The sequence below is a fragment of the Nelumbo nucifera genome, chromosome 7 (assembly GCF_055504915.1).
Source record: "Nelumbo nucifera cultivar China Antique chromosome 7, China Antique-T2T, whole genome shotgun sequence".
Lineage (NCBI taxonomy): Eukaryota > Viridiplantae > Streptophyta > Magnoliopsida > Proteales > Nelumbonaceae > Nelumbo > Nelumbo nucifera.
In genome coordinates, this window is record NC_142655.1 from 27568996 (window position 1) to 27590875 (window position 21880).

Consider the following 21880-nt stretch of genomic DNA (forward strand, 5'->3'; position numbering starts at 1 on the left):
TCATTTATCTTTTGGGTTTTTGAAGAGTCTTTTTCCAAACTTATTTGAGTCAGTAGAAGTGTCTAGTTTGAAGTGTGAAAGTTGTGAGCTCGCAAAACACAGTAGATCATCCTATCCTTTGAGTAATAAAAGAAGCAACCTTCTTTTTGAAATTGTGCATATCGATGTTTGGGGGCCATATCATACTCCCACCATGGGGGGTACAGATATTTCTTGTTATTTTTTGATGATTATACCCGTTTCTCATGGGCTTACCTTATATGCTCTCAAGATGAGGTCCCTTCCCTGACCCAGGCTTTCCATCAGATGGTAATAACCCAGTTTGAAACCAAGACCAAAACTCTTAGATCCGATAATGCCAAAGAATACTTTGCAAAACCCTTGGCATCCTATCTCCTTGATCATGGGATCATTCATCAAAGCACCTGTCCTCGTACACCTCAGCAAAACGGGGTTGTTGAGAGAAAAAACTGACATATCTTAGAGGTAGCCAGAAGCATCATGCTCAACTCTAATGTTCCCATACGCTTTTGGGGGGATGCAATCCGTACAGCCGTGTACCTTACTAGCAGGGTTCCTTCACGGGGTTCTAAACATGCAAACTCCATTCAGTCTTCTGTATCCAGATAAAGACCTATTCACTATTCCCCTCAAAACTTTTGGGTGTACTTGTTTTGTTCAAATCCTTGGACCTCATCGCTCCAAGTTTGAACCCAAAGCTACTAAATGTATTTTCCTTGGATATGCACAAAATCAAAAGGGATATTGTTGTTATGAGCCTGTTTCAGGGAAGCGTTTTGTGTCCATGGATGTCATTTTTTTGAGAATATGCCCTATTATTATAGGGCTTCTCCTCAGGGGAGAGTAGTGAGGAAGGGATTTCAATTTCAGCCGCAAAAGTTCCTTTACCTGTCCCGATTACTGAGGGGGAGAGTTGTGAAGAGGGTGAGGGTTGTAAAAAATGCAGAGAGTTGAGAGTGTATCAGAAAAAGTGGTGGAGGCAAGTTGATTCTCATGCTCAATAGCAATCCAGGTCAATTCCAACATCTTCTACAACCCCAGATCTAGACACTACTACTGCTCCCACAATTGATCCCACTATTACAGATGCTCAACCCTCACCATTAGATGACCTTGATCTTCCAATTGCAATTCGTAAAGGCAAGCACCGTTGCATCTCATCCATTGCCCATTGCATCTCCAAGTTCCTTCCATATGATTGTCTCTCAGAATCCTATAGATCTTACATGGCATCTATTGCTACTATTCCTATACCCAGAAAAGTGCAAGAAGCCCTTTTGATACCTGAATGGAAAGAAGCAATGCAAGTAGAGATGGATGCTCTTGTTAAGAACAATACATGGGAACTAGTTAACCAGCCTAAAAGGAAGAAACTTGTTGGATACAGATCGGTGTTTACTGTGAAATATAATGCTAATGGTACTGTGGAAAGGTATAAGGCCAGATTGGTTGCAAAGGGATTCACACAAACTTATGGCATAGACTATACGAAAACTTTTGCACCTGTTGCAAAGATGAATACTAGAGTCCTACTATCCATTGCTACGAACTTCTCATGGCCACTATTTTAGTTGGATGTTAAGAATGCTTTCCTCAACGGAGACTTGCAAGAGGAGGTATACATGGAGTTACCCCCTGGTTTTTATAGTACGGAAGCAGGAAAGAAAGTTTTCCTTTTGAAGAACGCCTAGTATGGGCCGAAACAATCTTCGAGAGCTTGGTTTGATAGGTTTAGACTGGTTTTGGACAAATTCGGCTACATACAGGCTCAGTCAGATCACACTCACTTCTTTAAGAAGACAGGTTTTTCCCTAACTCTACTTGCAGTCTATGTAGATGACATTGTGATAACAGGAGTGATATTAGTGAAATTGAAACTCTTAAACAGCATATTCACAAGGAATTTGAAGTGAAAGACCTAGGGGAATTGCACTATTTCCTAGGAATTGAGGTAGCTCGATCTAAGCATGGTATTTTTATCTCTCAAAGAAAGTATGTTCTGGACTTATTGGAAGAAACTAGAAAGTTAGGAGTGAAACCTGCTAACACACCTATTGAGCTTAACCATAAAATAAGTGCAGAAAATGGAGAACTTCTTGAGGATAGGGCTATGTACCAAAGGCTGGTTGGGAAACTTCTTTATCTCTGCCAATGTTTTAAAACGCGAAGGCGTGACGCGAGGCGTTCCACTACCTAGACGCGTGAGGCGTAATTTAGAATGCAAGAGGCGTAAGCCTCCCGAACACAAGGAGGCGTAAGCCTTCTTAAGAGGAAGGGGGGATCTCATTTTTTCTATATTTTTAATATAAATCTTTTATATTAAGAAGAATAAAGATGCATAATAGTAGTTCAAAGGGGCAGGGGGCAAACCATTTTCTTTCCCCTTGTCTTTTCTTCCCTTCCCTTTCCTTTTCATTTCTTTCCTTTTCTCTTTTTTTCTTCTCTTTCCTTTCCTTTTCTTTCCCTTTCTTTTCTTTTCCTTCCTTTCCTTTCCTTTTTTTTTCTTTTTCTTTTTTTTTTAAGTATTTTCATATCAGGTGTGCATGCGGTGCAAGAGGCATACGCCTCTAGCACACCTCATGAAAAAAGCGCAAGAGGCGTACGCCTCAGAGGTATCAACGCCTCTAGCATACGCCTTAGGGCGTTTTGGGAGCGCCTCGCCTGGAGGCATGCCTCCAGGCGTACGCCTCCCACGCCTTTTAAAACACTGATCTCTACCCAACTCGACCAAATATTTCTTATGTTGTCAGTGTTGTTAGCCAATACATGCATTCTCCTAGGACAACCCACCTCCTTGCAGTAGAAAGGATTCTTGCCTACTTAAAGAGATGTCCAGGGAGAGGTATACTCTTCAAGAATAATGGACACATGAAAATAAAAGTGTATACAGATGCGGATTGGTCTGGATGTGTTGATGACAGGAAGTCCACCTATGGATATTGTGCATTTGTAGGGGGAAATCTTGTTTCCTAGAGAAGCAAGAAACAGAATGTTGTTGCTCGCTCTAGTGCAGAAGCAGAAAACAGATCCATGGCCAATGGTGTTGTAGAAGTGTTTTGGCTGAGATCCTTGCTTAATGAGTTGGAAATTGATTATGAGAAGCCTCTGATGTTGTATTGCGATAATCAAGCTGCAATTGATATTGCCCACAACCCAATACAGCATGACAAAACTAAGCATATTGTGGTTGATAGAAATTTTATCCGAGAGCGAGTTGTACCTCAAGTGTGCCTTCCTTACATTTTCTCAGACATGCAATTAGCTGATCTCTTCACCAAAGCAGTCACAAAAATCAAATTGGAGACAGATTTACGCAAGTTGGGCATGACAAATATCTACTCCCAACTTGAGGGGGAGTGTAGAAATAGTTAGTAGCCACGAGTGTGAGGTTCCATACCCACACTTAGGCTCTAGTTCATACCCACGCTTAGTTATTTTAATTCTTTTTTAAGTTGGGCCAGCTGGCCTTATCCTATGTTATGATTTGTTTTATTCTAGATAGGACTAGAATTTATCTTTTTTATCTCCTATTCTTGTAAGGAAACTAAACTATATAATGATATTTATGGGGCGGCAGAATTATCAACCGAACCCCTTTTCTCCTCTCTTCTCTTCTCTCCCTCTTCCCTTCTTCTCTTCGAAGCCTAGTTCTTTTCCTTCCCTTTTCTCCTCTCTTCCCCTCTCTTCTCTTCTCTCCCTCTTCCTTTCTTCTCTTCGAAGCCTAGTTCTTTTCCTTCCTTTTCTTTTCTAAATTGCAGTAAGACATAAACCTACTAGCTTTCTTCAAGTGTGGCCGAAAGAATAGAGAAGATACAAATGGATTTCCTTTGGGAGGGACTAGAAAGGGGGGGAGGGGGAAAAATTCCATTTGGTGAGATGGCATAAGGTATGCAGACCAAAGAAAGAGGGAGGGCTAGGGATTAGAAGGTTGAGAGTTTTCAACAGGGCTTTGTTGGGGAAATGGCTATGGAGGTTTGGGTTAGAGAGAGAGGAGTCCTTGTGGAAGAGGGTGGTGTTGGGAAAATATGGGGTGGTGTTGTACAAGAGAAAGGGAGAGAGAAGAGGAGAGACGAGAGGACTGAGAGCCAAAAAGAAGACTGCAGGCATGCAGTATGCTATTATTTATACTAGGGTGACCGTACAACTTAAAAATAAGAAAGAAATTACAAAAGTACCCCTGCGGTACAATACATATATAAAATAACATCTGTTAACACTCCCCCTCAAGTTGGAGCATAGATATCAATCATGCCCAACTTGTCACAAAGATCATGATGTCTTGAGTGGTGTAGTCCTTTTGTAAAGATGTCTGCAAGTTGGTTCTCAGAGCTGACATAGGGAGTACACACTTCGCCTGTGATGACTTTCTCTCTGATAAAATGCATGTCGACTTCGATGTATTTTGTTCTATCATGTAGCACTGGGTTAGCTGCAATGTTTATGGCTGCTTTGTTATCACAGAATAGGGTCATAGGCTTGTCCACTAGGAAACCCAACTCACCCAACAGATTCTTTATCCACATACTTTCAGCCACTCCATGAGCCATTGCACGATATTCAGCTTCAGCACTGGATCTAGCCACCACACTTTGCTTTTTACTTCTCCAGGTGACAAGATTTCCTCCTATAAAGGTGCAGTAGCCATTAGTAGACTTTCTGTCAATTTGAGATCCAGCCCAATCTGCATCAGTATATACACTTCAACTTTCAAATGTCCATGTCTTTGAAATAACAAGCTAGCACCAAGAAACCTTTTAAAATATCAGAGGATTCTTTCTGCTGCTTCAAGATGAGTGGACCAAGGTGCATGCATGAACTGATTGACATTGCTTGTATCCTTTCTCCTCTTTTCACAAACAGTGTGTGATCTGATTGACATTGCTTGTATCCTTTCTGCTGAACCGCAACATGGAATCTGTTGAACCAAGCTCTTGGTGATTGTTTCAGCCTGTATAAAGACTTCTTCAACTTGCACACCTTCTGTTCATTGCTTTGAGCTTGGAAACCAGGGGGTTGTATCATGTAAACTTCCTCTTCAAGATCACCATTCAAGAATGCATTCTTGATATCAAGCTGATGTAGATCCCAATCCAAGTTAGCAGCAAGAGAGAATAGAACTCTAATGGAGTTCATCTTGGCAACAGGAGCAAAAGTTTCTGCATAATCAACTCCGTACACTTGTGTAAACCCCTATGCCACTAAACGAGCTTTATACCTCTCCACCATGCCATCAGCCCTAGGTTTGACGATGAACACCCATTTACATCCAACTGGATCCTTTCCCTTAGGAAGATCTACAAGTTCCCATGTGCCATTTTTATGAAGGGCATTAATTTCTTCCTTCATGGCATCTGTCTATTCAGGTACTGAAAGAGCTTCTGCCACATTCTTGGGGATAGGGACACTATCAATAGAAGTAAGAAAAGCACGAAAAGAGGGTGAAATGTTCTCATAGGAAACAAAGTTGGAAATTGGGTGTTTACTGATGCACAATCTAACACCTTTCCTGTGAGCAATAGGAAGGTCAAGGTCATTAGCAACAGAGGTATCAATTGCAATAGAATCAGGGACATCATTGGGAGCCAAGTTACCTGAGTGAGTATGATCCGCCCCTGAGGAGTTTGATGGCACTGGAGGTACAGCTCCTAGATTCTCCACAACTCTTGAATTTGGTTGGCCTTTGCGACGACGGAAGAAGACACAAAAAGGCGGAGAATCAGGAAGAGAAGGGAGCTGAACCAGTTTCTCCTCATGTCTACACTCCCCTTGAGGAGAAACCGAAAAGAAAGGCTCATTCTCAAAGAAAGAGACATCCATGGAAACATAAAATTTTCGAGAAACAAGATCAAAACAACGGTATCCCTTCTGAGTGAAGGAGTACCCCAGGAATATGCAAGGAGTAGCACGAGAATCCAATTTCCCACGAGTGGGAGACAGATTTTGAACAAAGCACCGATAACCAAATACACGAGGAGGAATGGGAAGAAGGGGGGCCTTAGGGAAGAGAAGCTAATGTGGGGCTTTGTACTCTAACCACCGAGAGGGCATACGGTTAATGAGGTAGGTAGAACAAAGAACAACGTCAAGCCAAAAACGTTTGGGGACATTCATATGGAGTAGTAAACCCCGAGCCACTTCAAGGAGATGTCGGTTCTTTCGTTCAGCAACACCATTTTGTTGTGGTGTTCGGGCACAAGAGCTAAGGTGAAGTGAACCACGCGAAGCAAAGAACTCTGTGAGATCACTATGAAAATACTCTTTCGCATTATCTGACTAAAAGATTTGGATTTCAATTTGAAATTGAGTGAAGACCATCTGCTGAAAATCTTGGATAATTTTTTGTACTTCCTCCCTGGTTCGCATGGGATATACCCAAGTATATCTAGAATAATCATCAATGAGGGTAATAAAATACTTGTAACCACTCTCAAATGGTAAAGTAACAAGGCCCCACACATCAGAATGAACAATGTGAAATGGAAATTCAGATTTACTAATTTTTGGAAGAAAATTAGTTCTACAATGTTTACTCAATTGACACGTTTGACAAGAGAAATCTGAAACTGACACTGACTTAAACAGTTCTGGAAACACAACTTTTAAAGACTCAAAAGACAAATGACCAAGGTGACAATGCCATAAATAAACTTGACTCTTACAGGACTAACTCATAGACTCTGTAACATGAAAACCAGCCTTATTCTCCAACATGTAAAGTCCATCAACCATACGTCCTCTACCAATCGTCCTCCCCGAGGCCAGATCCTGGATCACACAGTAAGAAGGGAAAAAGGTCACTGAGTAGTTTAAGGAATTAGTAACACTACTAACAGAGAACAAATTAATGGAAAATTTTGGAACATGTAGAACATCAGAGAGGGTAAGCCCAAGGGGAAGAGAGATGGTTCCTTGACCAGCTATGGAAGCGTATGATCCATCAGCTAGTCTCACCTTGTCTCTTCCAAAAAGAAGGTGATAGGTTTGAAAGTAAGAGGACATACCAGTCATGTGTTTTGACGCTCCAGAATCAATGATCCATGGAGAGTCAAGGGTATGAGAAGCAACATGGAAAGTTGTGGCAGAGTTACCTGATGTAGATGCAAATGAGGTTGAGGGAGGAGCATCCATCTGACGAATTGCTCTACCATAGAGCTCTAAATGGTCATGGAAGGAATTCATAATATCCTCCCTTGGGTCATATCCAGAGGAATGTGTCTGAGTCACAGTATGGATGGGGGGCTGATTCTCTCGAGTAGCCATGTTGGCCATAGTGTGTTTCTTTGTACCTTGCTGTCCTGACCTTTTATTCACATCTAAACTTTGCTTCTTATTCAGATCTTGAGCCCATTTCGGTTTCCCATGAAGATCCCAGCATGTATTTCAGGTGTGTCGGGGTTTCTGGCAATGAGTACACCACAATTTTTCTTTATCTTCCGTTTTTTTCTGGAGATCTCCTTTCCTAGAAGAATTTCCCACACTGGTAGAGACACCCCCTTTTGCTGCCAACACAACTGCATCTCCACCAGGGCTGTTCATCAAATTCCTTCTGCTCTCTTCAGATTGTACAAGAGCATAAACTTCCTGAACTGATGGAAGATCCTTAGAACTGAGAATATGGACTCTGATAGATTCATACATAGGGTTCAAACCACGTAAGAAGGCAAACACTCTCTACTGGGAGACAAGTTTCTTGTACAGTTTTGCATCCTCGTCACATTTCCAGTCCACACTCTGATAATGGTCCAACTCCTTCCAGACAGAAGTCAAGTCAGAGTAATATACCGATAGACACCTCTCCCCCTGTTTACAAGTAGATGACTCTGCCTGTAGTTGATAGATCTTTGCATAGTGTCGCAGTTCTGAGTATGTAGATTTTGCTTGTTCCCAGATCTCATTTGCCATTTCAGCCCACATGAAATTCTTCCTTATTTGAGGTTGCATAGAGACTAAGAGCCAAGACATAACCATGCTGTTTTCCTTATTCCATCTATCATATTCAGCACTCCCAGAGTGTGGTTCTTTAATTCTCCCATTAATATAACCTATCTTCCCCCTTGCAGTGATGTACAGCTTGATCCTTCTTGACCACTCTAAGTAATTTAAACCATCAAGAGGGACAACAGCCATGGGAAATGATAGGTCTACACCCCCACTCATTCCATTCAGCATTGAGGAAACTCCAGATGTAGCAGAATCTTCACCACTCATGATTTCAGATTTAAAAACAACACCCAAAAAAAAAGAAACACAGCCTCAGAGTTATTACAGAAGGTACCAGCCACTTCCAGACCTTCAGTCCACCAAAAAAAACTTCTGTTGCAGCACACAAACAAGGTCCTTATGACCTATGGTTTCACGGAGGTTCCAAAAACAAAACTGCTGTTGCAGCACATAAACAGGTCCTTATGACCTATGGTTGCACAGGGATCAAACAACCCCACAACAGAAAGGAAAGGAAGAGGTGAAGCTCACCACACATCTAATTGGTAGACCTGGAACAGGTCCAACATCAGGGCAGCCGAACAGTCAATGAGAACAAAGTAAAAAAAAAAAAGGGTTACTTCAGTCAAACATCAGGGCAGCTGAACAGTCAATGAGAACAAAGTAAAAATAGGAGGTTACTTCAGTCGAACACCAGGGCAGCCAAACAGCAGATGAACATCAGATGATAACTTCTGAAAGTTTCAGTCGAACATCAGGGAAGCCAAACAGCAGATGGACAGCAGATGATAATTTCTGACAACCTGTCACCCTCAAAACAAAACCTTCTACATGCTGGAAGCCGAACAGCAGATGAAGATAAAAAAAACAGACAGACTTTTACATGCTGGAAGCCGAACAGCAGATGGACACAACTGGAAGATGAAGGGACAGACTGCTCGACTTCACCTTTCAAGCCTGGACGACCTGCTCTGATACCATGTTGTACAAGAGAAAAGGAGAGAGAAGAGGAGAGACGAGAGGACTGAGAGCCAAAAAGAAGACTGCAGGCGTGCAGTATGTTATTATTTATACTAGGGCGACCATACAACTTAAAAATAAGAAAGAAATTACAAAAGTACCCCTGCGGTACCATACATATATAAAATAACATCTGTTAACAGGTGGTAAGGTTGGGTTGGGTTGGGAACCTAGAGAAGTAAGGCCATCATATGGGGTGAGTGTTTGGAAGGGGATTATGAGTTTTAATGGGGAATTTAGAAGCCTAGTAAGCTGCTCAGTAGGAGATGTTCAAGAATCAGGTTTTGGGAGGATGATTGGAGTGGGGTAGGCAAGCTGAACTAGTGCTATGCACAAGACCCGCCCTTTGAACTAGTGCTATGCATCCTCATCCCCCCTCCTTTTAAGGAGGCTTACACCTCCTTGTGCTCAAGAGGCTTACGCCTCTTACGTTCTGAACTACACCTCACGCCTCTAGGTTGTGGAACGCCTTGTGTCATGCCTTCGCGTTTTAAAACATTGGTCCAGACCTTTTTACAGTGGGTACACAAAAATATATCCTTACCAAAATCACCTCTTTTCTGTGTATCACCTCTCTTGTTATCACCCTTAGTTAGCAACGCAACCTGCTCCCCCTCAGGAGGATTCATAGCCGTCCTAGTTTCCTTGGATTGAACGAAAGCAAAGATTTCTTCAAGACCCAAGAGTTCCTCACTACCAAAAATCTGAACTCAAATAGGTTCATAAATGGAATTCAGACCTGATAAAAAGGCAAATACGCTTTCTTGAAAAGTAATTTTCTATAGGCAGAAGCATCATCACCATTTTTCCAATCAATAGTCCTATAGTGATCCAACTCCTGCCATATAGACACGAGGCAAGAATAGTAGGCCGTAAAAGACTTGTCCCCTTGCTTAGAGGTTGATGATTCAGCTTGCAATTGATAGATTCTAGCAAAATGGCTTTGTTCAGAATAAGTTGATTTTTTTAGTCCCAAATCTCCTTAGTCGTTTCAACCCACATGAAGTTTTTTCTAAGTAAGGCTGAATGGAAGAAACAAGCCAGGGCATGATTAAATAATTCTCTTATTCCCACTTATCATAGTTAGGAGTCAGCTCTTTCTGTACTAGGTCTCTTGGTCTTCCCAGTGAGATACCCTAATTTTCCTTTGGCTCCAACAAACATTTTTATACTTTTAGACCACTCCAAGTAATTTAAACCATCAAGAAGGATGATGGAAACTGAGAAACTAACATTCTCCATGCCGCTATTAGCATTACTTTGCCCTCCAAAAGGATTAGATGTGACTGAACTATCAGCTGACATGTGCTGCATGTGCTGAAAGGTGAAACAACACCCACAAACAAGAAACCACTTGTCCTACGACCAGAAAAGAGAACTGAAGAGATGAAAGCTGATCAGTGCAAGGAGATTACAGTGCTACACCCTTCAAGAAATCAGATTGCTATAGAAGATGAGGAGGAGAAAAAAGGTTTTCTATGATAGATTATGCTCCAATACCATGTAATCTATCAAAGAGAACCTACGTGAGAAGGAAGAAATAAGAAAAAAAAAAAAGAGAAGAGAAAGAAGACAGCAGAATGTGAAGAGTGAATCTCTCTCTATCAAAGAGAGGACCCCTCTAAATAAATATTACAGAGAGGTCCCTAAGAACAAAAAAATACAGGAAGACCTAGAACATATAATAAAAACACCTTACAACATTCTTCAATTTCTTTCAAAAGAAAGGACTGAGCTTTTTGGGCGGTTGGGCCTTTTTTGTTTCTTTATTATTTGACCTATCGGGCCAGCTAGTTAGTTTCAAGATACTATAATAGCTGCCACCTAAGTAGGGTCACACATGTAATTTTACCTTTGATTGCATAAAGTATAAAAGATGGGACTCTAAAGAAAGCCCAATGATCTATTCTTCCTAGTCTCACTTCTCTTCTTTCTACTTCTTCTCTACTTTGTTTTCAGTGCTGCAACAATTTTTTTTTTCTGATTCAAATACATACAAACTATCAAGACTGAGGTTTGCTTAGATCAACAACCTGGTATAGAGCCTAGTCTTGATATAGGTTTCTTCTCTCATGCAACTCTAATCCAGTTGTTGACTGCATGAGGTGATCTTAGGGTTGGGTCCTTTGAAGTTTTGTGACCTGGCATGGTGGTTTTTGGAGAGTGTGTGATTCTTCCCAAGTACCAGTCTTGGAGAAGATCTCAAAAACCATCGGAAAAACCAGAGATTCAGGCACAGACCTAGTTTTTGGGCTAGAGGCCTTGGTTGCTTGTAGAATTTGGGCTTTACTAAGATCAATGGAAGTTCTAGAATTTGGGCTTTACTAAGAACAATCCAGGTTGGAAGTGTTTTTGGTGCTGCCAAAGAGAATAACAGCTATATTCTCTTGCTTTGATAGCCTGGGGGATGTTTCGGGGTAAGGTATGCATCATCCTATAGTATCTATATTGCTTTTGTTTTGTTTTCTGGTTCTTTGCTGGAAATCATTACTTGGTGATTAATGGAGATATCTGGAGAGGACCATAAGCAAGGTGAAGACACCTATGTACTCCTGTAGTAGTATCATGTGACTTTTCTCTTCATAACAACAGTTAGATTGAATAGAAGCAATTACCTCCAGTTGTCACAAGGTGTTCAAATATACATTGGTGGGCATGGAAAACTGGGATATCTTATAGGTACTGAGAAAGAGGCAAATGCTCAGGATCATAAGCATGCCAAGTGAGTCCAGCAGGGCATGATGATAATGTCTTGGCTGACTAATTCAATGCAGTCAAAGATCAGTCAAATTTTCTTATGGATGAAGACATCTAAATATAGGACAATGCAGCCAAGATATATTCTCAAATGTAGACAGAGCCTATCAGTTAGAGGTAAATAATCTTAAACAAGGGAAGATGTCTTTATCCACATAGTATTCTAGACTGAGAATGCTCAAATGTTTGGAGACATTTGAATGGACTTGCTTTAGAGGTGCAGCTTTATACAAGATGGTGCCAGAAAGGAACAGAGCTTTTGAGTTTCTGCCTGGCCTAAATGCCCAATATAATATTACTAGATACGACACATACTTCTTAAATTGATTTCATCCAGATTGCATAAATATAACCTCTTCTTTTATATTTGTTGGTAAGATGAAAGTAGTTCTGTTCTACTTGTTACGCTATTTCAATATTACTACAATAGGACATCTCAAAGAAAAAGCTGAAAATATTTACTGTGGTGGATGATCCAAAATAATCATTTCTCCATGGAAAGCATATGATGACATTTTTGAAATTGACATCCCATGTCATTCTTTTGCGGTTTAAGAGAACATATCTGCAAAATGAACAAAGGATATTATAAAAATCTAGAACAATATGAAAGAGAAAGAATGACATCTTTCTATTACATATGACAAAAGAAATAAAGTGCTGCAACAATTCAATGGCAGAAAGATACTTACTGAGATTTCAATAGTATTCGTCTTTCAAATTTCTCAAACCCATTTAGAGATGAGAGCACCTGTTGTTTGACAAAAACGCAAATTCAAAAAAAATAATAAAAAACAAACAAATTGTCCAAAATAATGTAGAGGAGGAAAGGTGAAGAGCATCCATGTAGAGCAGCATTTCAATAACTGGTCATGTACCACCACACACCAAAACCTTCCTGCAACCAGTATTCTTTAGAAAACATGAATGATTTCATCAAAGAATAGCAAGAAATTTGATTTATATACGAAGTGTCATCTTGTTTTTAGTCAAAAAAAGGAAGAAAAGGTATTTAACTTCCATGGAAGCATTTATTTACAAATTACAAGTGAAATTATTCCAAAAACAAGCGAGAAACTTTACTGTCATGAAATTGATCCAACAGTCAAACATCATAGCCAAACTCCTACATTTTTGGCACAATAAACTGTTGGGAAGCCACAACTTCAGTGAATCAACCAAATGGCAAATTCTGGTTTGAGTAAAATGATGAAAGCAGAAAGGCAGAAAAGATACGGAATTGTATCCTTGGGGTTGCAACTCAGTAAACTGTCTAAGCAATAAGGGTGTTTTGGGGGTGTTAACACCAAGCGATAAGATGTACTTTTTGGGGTGTTAGCAAAAGACAATCAATAACAAAAGAACCAAGATCCATCACAAAACCTTCTTATATCAGTCTTCTTTCCTTCAAATATGTATACCCAAATGACTTATTATTAGCTTTTTTTTTTCTTTTTTTCTGACAAGATGTCAAGCCAATGCTCTTTCACAGTACATTCTTCACCAATGAATTTTTTGTCTACTGCATTACTAAAAAAATGTAGGCAGCAGAAAAAGAATCTTACCCGTTCATGCTGAAATTGGAAAGACTGCAAAATATGATGAAAATCAAGGAGATTCAATATAAACTCTGAATCATAGGTCATCTCAAATGGTTGAAGAACAACCTAAGAACAGAGGTTTACCATGAAAACATTCATTAGAAAGCCATAGATGAAAAATATCTAATAATCAATACTTTCGTACTCATAGAAATATGCATCTAATTTCCAGTTCCATAAATTTGAAAGATAAACATAAAGCTACCTTTATTCCCAGTTCACTGTCATGATCCATCAAAGACATATCAACTTGGACATGCATAAAGGGAGTAACATACTCCACAGAAGCTTCCTCACTGACTACCTACAATGTGTAAAACAGTATTGAAACAGAATGCAAGTTATTACCATTTGACTTCATGTTAGGAGGGTCAATTTTAAGGATGACCACATACTAGAACAAATAAAAATATTAATAATTACTACAAACAAATTCAGATATGGCATCGAATAATACAATTCATATTCTCCAGATATCATAAGCAAGAACAGTAACGGCTTACCAAAACATCTACCTATATATAGTGTGACTTTATTATCAACAATCCCCAAAACAGTATATCAAACCATGACACTGAGTAAAATTTCATATTCTAATGCTTTTGGAGTATAGAAAACAACAAAAATACTAAAATAAACATTGGTTAGAATTGTGAGAAAGTATATGCAATGCAGTGGATACACTTTCTTGTATTCCCATATATTGTTAAACTATTCTACACTTCTGATTATCATCTTATCAGACTTCTTTTGGTAGATTGTATCTTACAAGGTTGAAAGAATTAAAACTGTACTACATATTTCTACACTTGTTAGGGAAGTGATTATGGAGAGTACCTCTAGAATCAGGACAGATTATTGCTCAACCACACAAAGTCACCATGAGCACTCATGGCTCATTGTCTAATGGCTAAGATATTGGTTCAGATACATGGGCTACCTTGTCCTTTCCATGGAAAGAAGTCTTTGGCATTCTCCCTAAATTATTAAGGTTCATATGATATGATGTTTGGTCTGGTCATAGGACCTCTTTTCTAAGATGATATGCAGATGGAGGACCTCCCCTTGAAAGATCAATTTTCTTCTCTTTCCGCCTCTTCTGTTCATAAAATGGAACCTATGTCTAAGTTTAACTCTTCTTCCCCTCTTGCAATTGATTGGGATCTTGGCTTTTTTAAGGGGCATTATGGTCCTTACGGTCGGAAGCCCCCTTTATTTCAAACTTGTTTAAAATTCCCTCGTGGCTCCTTTTCTTGTTCTTCCTTTTTTTGGGCTTTGTTCTCACTCATACCTTTGCTACACCCTTTTCCACTTGGAAGGTTTGGAGCAAGCATGTGCTAAACAAAAGCAGGGCTTTTCGTTGCATGTGTATCATAAGAAATTTATACATGTAACAGGATGCAGAAGACATAGATGATACTTTTTTCCTCACATTTGTATTCCTCGTTTTGCTATTGAGAAGTCTACATTTACAAATCTCAAGTTCATTTGTTTTTTGTATTTGGAAGTGGTTTTTCTTATTATTTGGTTGCAAGTGGAGTGGTGCACTATCCCAGCAATAAACTGGTACATTGGCTGAAGACTATGGACATATTTGCCCTGTTTTCAATGGATGGCATAATTAAAGATTGGAAAGTGGTAGAAAGCTCATCTACCAAGAGGTAGAGCTCTAAATGGGTCAAGTCTGGTTCAGAACAGGGTGTACCAGTACCAAACCGCATTCCTTTTGATAAATAAATGAACTTTTTATTAATTTGGAAATATTAGCACATACAAGGAGCCCTTGGAGAGGCACAAGCTGTGATCTCTCCACTAAAGAAGAAAACAAAGGTAGTAAGTTACAGTTATGCCCAATACAGAACTTCCCTAGCTGCCCCTTGCTTGGCTAGGCAGTCCGCCATAGCATTTGCTGATCTCCCCACCCATTGTATTCTTAGGTCCATGTTTTTGTCAGCACCTTAAACTTTTTAATTTCATTCCTGAAGCACCAAACTACTGACTCTGGGTCCTGCAACCAGCTTACTACAACCTTGGGGTCACCTTCAACTATTAGCTGGTTTACCCCTAATTGAGCTGCAAACTGTACACCTTGCAAGGCAGCAAACATTTCTGCTCTAGTAGAGTCTCCCACTCCTAAAGGACCTGAGAAGATAAGTATCACATTCCCAACTTCATTCCTCAACACCCCACCTAACCCAGAAGGACCTGGGTTTCCTAGACTTGCTTCCATCAAAATTCAACTTCAAGAAGCCTGTAGGAGGAGCTGACCAGCTTGTTCTCACTTTAGTCTTGGAAGAGGAACAGCTTGCAACTGCTGCCTAATTCCTCCAAATGTCATTAAAGGAGAATTGGTGAAACAAGTCCAAAGATTTCAGCCAATGAATCACCCTAACCAAGACACAGTCCTCTATCTCTTGAAGGTTCTTTTCCTTCTCCAAAACAGTTCTAGCATTCCTTTCTTCTCAGATTGTCCATATCAATGTAGCTCTTGCACACCTCCACATGATTTTACCCCTTTTCTGTTGCCAAACAAAAGTAGAGGGATCAAAAAGCAGTCTTAAATCTGCTGGCAAGTTCCAACTGCTCCCAAACAAAGAGAGAAGCCAATCCCATAACTCTGCATTAAAGGAACAAGAAATTAACAAATGATAACAGTCCTCACTCTGAGATTTGCACAGGATGCACCAGTTGGGGGAAATACAGAGAAAAGTTCTTCTCTTTTGTAGATTATATCCAAGGTATTAACTTTCCCATAGTACACTTCCCAATAGAATGCCAAAATCTTAGGGGGAACAGGTCTGCACCAAACTTCCTTGACAAGGAAGGCCTGCTGAGGGTTAGAACAGCAAAGGGATTTGAAAAAAGAAGCACAAGAGAAAGATCCTTCCGCTCAAGGTATCCAAATTTTTTTGTCAGGTTCAAAGGGGTTCAAACAAACTTTCTCAAGAAGGCAAAGTAAACTGACTAAACACTCAATCTCATCATCCCTTAAGCCTCTACGAAACCCAAAATCCCAAGTAGGAGCCCAAGGGATTTCCAATGAGGAGCAAAATTTGGAAACAACCTCTTTTTTGTATCGAGAAACTGAGAACAGGGAGGGGAAAAGGGTTTTCAGGGGAACATCTCCAACCCAAATGTCCTCCCAAAAGAGGACGGAGTTGCCATGACACACATCAAAACTGATATGACTGAGGAACTGAGGAAGAATATTGTGCACTGCCTTCCAAGGGGTTGCCGAAGTTGCTTGCCTTGATACACCAGCACCCCATCTATTCCCTAAGCATCCATGTATGCTTCCGATCACCTCATGCCACTTCCCCAGTAAGGCTGCATTTTTTTTAAATTAAGTTTCCTCGTCCCAAGCCCCCTTCCTCTATACTCCTACACACCACCTCCCACTTAATTAAATGGTCTTTCCTATTTTCCCCTAGTTCCCAAAGAAAGTCTCTCATTAATTTTTCCTACTTCATAGCTTCCCTAGTTGGGATCCTAAAGACAGAGAGAATGGTAAGTTGGAAGGTTTGCAAGTGTAGCTCTTATTAAGGCGATTCTTCCCCCCAGAGAGATGTAGTTCTTTTTCCATGAGGCCAATCTCTTCTCAAACTTCTCTACAACCGGGCACCAGAACCTACTCTCCTGAGGATTTGCTCCTAAAGGAAGCCCCAAATAGGTCAAAGGCCAAGTAGAGATAGAACACTCTTAAGCACTCAGCAATAGCCTCCACTTCTCTTGATTCCAAATTAACCCCTGCAATGCAACTCTCTTCAAAATTGATTTTCAAATTGGAAATACTTTCAAAGTTTCTAATCAGCACCTTTAAACTTCTCACCCTCTCAATCTCAGCCCCCTCACAAACGATTAATACATCATCCACGAACTGGAGATGGGTAACTGAGGTCTCATTTCTACCAACTTTCCACCCTCTAACTACACCTTCTCTATCAGCCTTAGAGATTAAACGACTAAGCACATCAGCAACTAAGGTGAAAAGCCCCTTCCTGATACCCCTACTAGCTGAGAAGAAATCCTTCACCACTTCGTTCACCAGGATTGAATTGTGACAGGAACTAACACAACCTAGGATCCAATTACACCACTTTTCACCAAAGCCACAGTTTCTTAAGACTTCACTAAGGAACTTCCAGTCCACCATGTCGTAAGCCTTTTCAACATCCAGCTTACACACAAAGCCTTCCCTATCAGACCTCCACAAATCCTCCACACTTTCATTGGCAATCAATATTTGGTCAATTATTTGTCTTCCTTGTGCAAAGGCCCCTTGGGTTTGGCTGACTAAGGAGGGGGTAACTTCTTTAAGCCTCAAAGATAGAACCTTAGCTAGAATTTTGTAAATGCTAGTCACCAAGCTAATTAGTCTGAAATCTTTCGGATGAATAGCATCAGGTTTCTTAGGGACTAGGGCCAGAAACGTGGCATTGACACCCCTGCTCACTGTGTGATTATTTGCAAATTCCTTAAAAACCTCAGCCAAATCATCCTTTATTCCTTCCCAACAATCTTGGTAAAATGCCATAGTAAATCCGTCTGGTCTAGGTGCCTTAGATCTATCCATCAGGAACACTGCCTTCTTGATTTCAGCTTCTTCAACACTTCTTTCCAACCACCTCACTTTCTCTTCTCCCAAACATGGCCAATCCAACCCTTCCATAGACAATCTTTCATTCGAAGGCCTTTTATAAATGGACTTAAAGTGAGTCACGAAGGCTTTGGCTATTTCGTCCTGATTTGTAATGACCTCCCCTTCGACCTCTAATTTGGCCACAAAGTTTTTCCGCATTCTTCCACTTGCTAGATCATGGAAGAATCTAGTGCTTCCATCACCTTCCTTAATCCACCAGTGTCTTGACCCACAACTAGAACCAATTATTAATCAGGACTGACCTGATTAGACCCAATTAAGACATAAAATATAACAAAATTACAAGAAAATTCAGGAGACCTTTAAATATTGTAAACATACAAGAAAAACAGGAAGAAGAGAGGAGAGAAGAGAGGAGAGGAGAAGAAGAAGAGAAAGAATGTGGGAGTCGAAATCTTGGAGCTGGCGGCTACAGCTCCTCTTTTATTTAAAATGTTATAACTTATAACAAATATAAGAAATTGCAATTAGGCCCCTGGGGCTCACCCTAATACAAAGAAAAGAACATTCTGACAGCAGTCTAAGCTGACAGCATTGTAACAGCATAAATAAAGAAAAAACTATTTAAATCTAACAACAAATATTATTAACTCTATAATCTGTTTGGGTCTTAATCAGTTCAGAACAGCAAGCACTGGTCCCAACCAAAATATTAATCAGGATACCAAAACATACAAAATTGATTCGGACAGTTCGGTTCTGTCTGGTAGACCCAACCCATTGACAACCCCATCAAGAGGGTAGTGCATCAAAAGCAGTGGCAACTACCGTGGATTAATCATTTAAAATTTAATTTGATTGCAACAGATTTGGCAATCCAGGACAATCAGGTGTAAAAGTTGTATTTAGAGATGAATATGGATTGGAGGTATCTCTACTTTCTGGACCAATTGGAAGTGGAAACTCAATAAGAAGAGAGCTGCTAGCCATCCTGCATGAATTGCGCTGACCAAAATCATGAACATCAGAAATCCCATGGTTGAGGCATTCCAAAAAAAATGAAAAAATGGTTGACTACATGAGGAACAATAAACAGGCAATGTGACAGTATAGACAAGTCATCAAGCAAATCCAATGGTTAACAAGGGATTTGGGTACAACATATCAATGTGTGCAAAGATCAGAAAATGTCATGGCTGATGCTTTGGCTAAACAGGGGGTGGTTAGGGAACAACTCTTTTTGACACAGATATAACTTCATAAACTCTTGGGATAGGCAGCAAACCTGGCCTATAATAAGTTAAGGCCTTGTAATTTGTAAATACATTACTTTCTTATTTGCAACAAAAGTCTTGTTATAAATATGAAAAGAAAAAAAGATTCTAACCCATCACTACTAGCTGTCATGTTCGTACTTGGCTTCCTGGAATTTCTAAACCTTGTCAACTTGAAGTTCAAGTGTAACTTCCAATACATTTCTCTAGTATCCTTCAGCATTTATGATAATCACATACCACATCCTTCTTTTCCTCACCTTCGATTTCAATTAACACAACTAAGTCTTGGGATCTGTGGATACATGAGCTAAATACTCAGGAAAAGGTGTTTCTAGTGTCACCCCATCTGCTCTCCTTATTGTGTACAATCAAGTATGCCTATAATAGGGTGATGTCATCCTTAGTGAGGATGTGTTATCTGGTAACTAATATCATACTCCTGGTTCAGCTTGCAAGAAACAAAAATACCCTATTGCATTCCACCAATTTCCTATAAGTCATATTGTTCACATAGCTTTTCCATTCTATTGTTTCCTGGTAATCAATTTCTTGCCAGACAAACATAATAATAGAAAAGTATAATGCCAATGGTTACTCCTGCTTTAGACTATATGCCTCACTCAGTTGAGATGCTATGGTTACATTCAGCACCTTGGAATGTGTCAACCACACTCCTAAATTTCCTTATAAGTTTTCACCAACAAATAACTTTCATTGATGTAGTGTTGCATGGATTTCACAAAAAACACCATTATGTATCTCTTGGACCCTTCTAGCATGAAGTGGATCTGTCAAGCTGGCTCTACTATAGATTGTACAGACATAAGACTACAGCCGTAGATCAGCTCTTTGACCCTTCTTTGTGTGGCCTACAAAAACTGGTAAAACAATGTGGAGGTGCATTAGAGCTGCTGCTTTGTGGACAATTTGGGAAGAAAGAAATGCGAGGCTTTTCCGAGAGGAGAGAAATATTCAGACTGTAAAGGATTGTATTTTGACTAGGGAAATCCACTGGCTGAGATCTTTGGACTCCTTTCACATATTCTCTTTTGATGACATTTGGAGGAACTGGATAGTTGTGGCTAGTAGCTGTACCAGAAAGAATAGGGTACCAGCTGTGTGGGTGCCTCCTTCTGAAGGCTGGACAAAGTTGAATTTTGATGGTAGCAGCCAAGGCAACCCAGGTCCCTCTGGGATAGGAGGGGTGCTGAGAGATAAAGACAGCAATATTTTAGCTTTATTCTCAGGCCCCATGGGTATAGGAGATTCTATTAGAGCTGAGCTTCTAGCAGCGGTACAAGGTATTCAGATTGCAGACCAGTTAGGAGTTCAGAATCTGCTTATTGAAGGAGATTCCAAAGCTGTTGTGGGTTGGTTAAAAAATCCAGATTCAGTTATTTGGTGCTACAGGGACCTTCTGAGGAAAGTTAATTGGTTTTCAAGGAACATGACTGTTAATTCTCAGTGGGTGTGTAGAACAGCTAATACCAAAGCGGATGGATTAGCTAAGCAAGGGGCACCAAGGGAACATTAATTCTGGGCAGCTCTGTAATTTTTCGTTTTCTAGTCTGATGTAATAAATTGTTGTTGTTTAGGAGAGGTACCAGTTCGTACCTCTCCTTGGGCAGTCTGTACTGTATTATCATATTGTTCTTTTTTGAATAAATATCACTCATTTATCAAAAAAAATGTCTTGTAATCTCCAAAAACCTCCCTTTGATGTAATCAATTCCGGTTATGCCCTTGAACAAGCCACAAGGGCTTCAAATATATATAGAACTGTTCACGGGTCGGGCAGCTTGATGGGCTGCCCCAGTCCAGCCCATTTTATGTCAGGCTTGGACAAACTTTTAAGCTCACGGACTCGGGCTCAGGCTTGAAACATTTTATGTCTGGCCTGAGCCCGAGCTCAACTTGATGATAGTACATACATAATAAAAATTACAATATATATTATGTAATATTATGTAATATTGTGTAATATTGTGTAATAATAATATTAGTAGCAGAAAATGTATTATATAATGTTCTATAAATTATATAATATATAAAATATCATATAATATACAATATATTATTACTAATATATGAATAATATATTATAAAATATTTGTCCCAATCAGAATTTATATAGGGCCAGGCTCAGGCTCGAACCTAGTCATCTGTTTATAAAGAGGCAAAGCTAGGCCCAAACCCGGTCTGGCCTGGCCTGTGTGTGTGTGTGTACATATATATTGTCTCATAAGCAAATCACCCAAGCTATTTGTAGACCTTTGAATGTATACAATCTTCAATTATGTCTTTCAACAGCCATTTAAATTTCTTGAACTCATATTTGTACCTCCATGGTACTTTCCCCTCATCCCAATGTTTTAAAAGCGCAAGGGAAATTTTGCACCTGAGGCGCACACATTTTTTAAGCAAGGTACAAAAAATTGCTAAAAAATCAAAAGAATAAAAAAATGCAAAATATTAAATATATTAAACACAATATTTATTAAAAATATAAACATAAATTTTAAAATAAATGTTCAAGAAAACATATTATCTCAAATTAAAATACATAAACATAACAAGTTAAACATATTTAAAATGAAAATTTAAAAATAAAATCAAAGCATAACATATAAAACATATTCAAGCATGTGAACTCTTAATCTCCT

General features: G+C 39.6%; 1 protein-coding gene across 10 annotated transcripts in view; it reads right to left on the reverse strand.

Moving 5' to 3' along the window:
* LOC104593388 (vacuolar protein sorting-associated protein, putative (DUF1162)) overlaps positions 1–21880 on the reverse strand; it is a 156223-nt gene that overhangs the window by 71484 nt on the left and 62859 nt on the right. For all 10 annotated transcript variants that reach the window (XR_016078241.1, XM_088890930.1, XM_088890931.1 and 7 more), the window contains 4 exons: positions 13546–13644; positions 13305–13406; positions 12432–12490; positions 12202–12304 (listed from right to left, as the gene is read on the reverse strand). Coding sequence is in view for 9 of the 10 variants with exons in the window: in XM_088890930.1 (XP_088747056.1) it covers positions 12202–12304; positions 12432–12490; positions 13305–13406; positions 13546–13644 (363 nt within the window). In the remaining variant the exon portion in view is untranslated. The remainder of the gene's footprint in view (positions 1–12201; positions 12305–12431; positions 12491–13304; positions 13407–13545; positions 13645–21880) is intronic.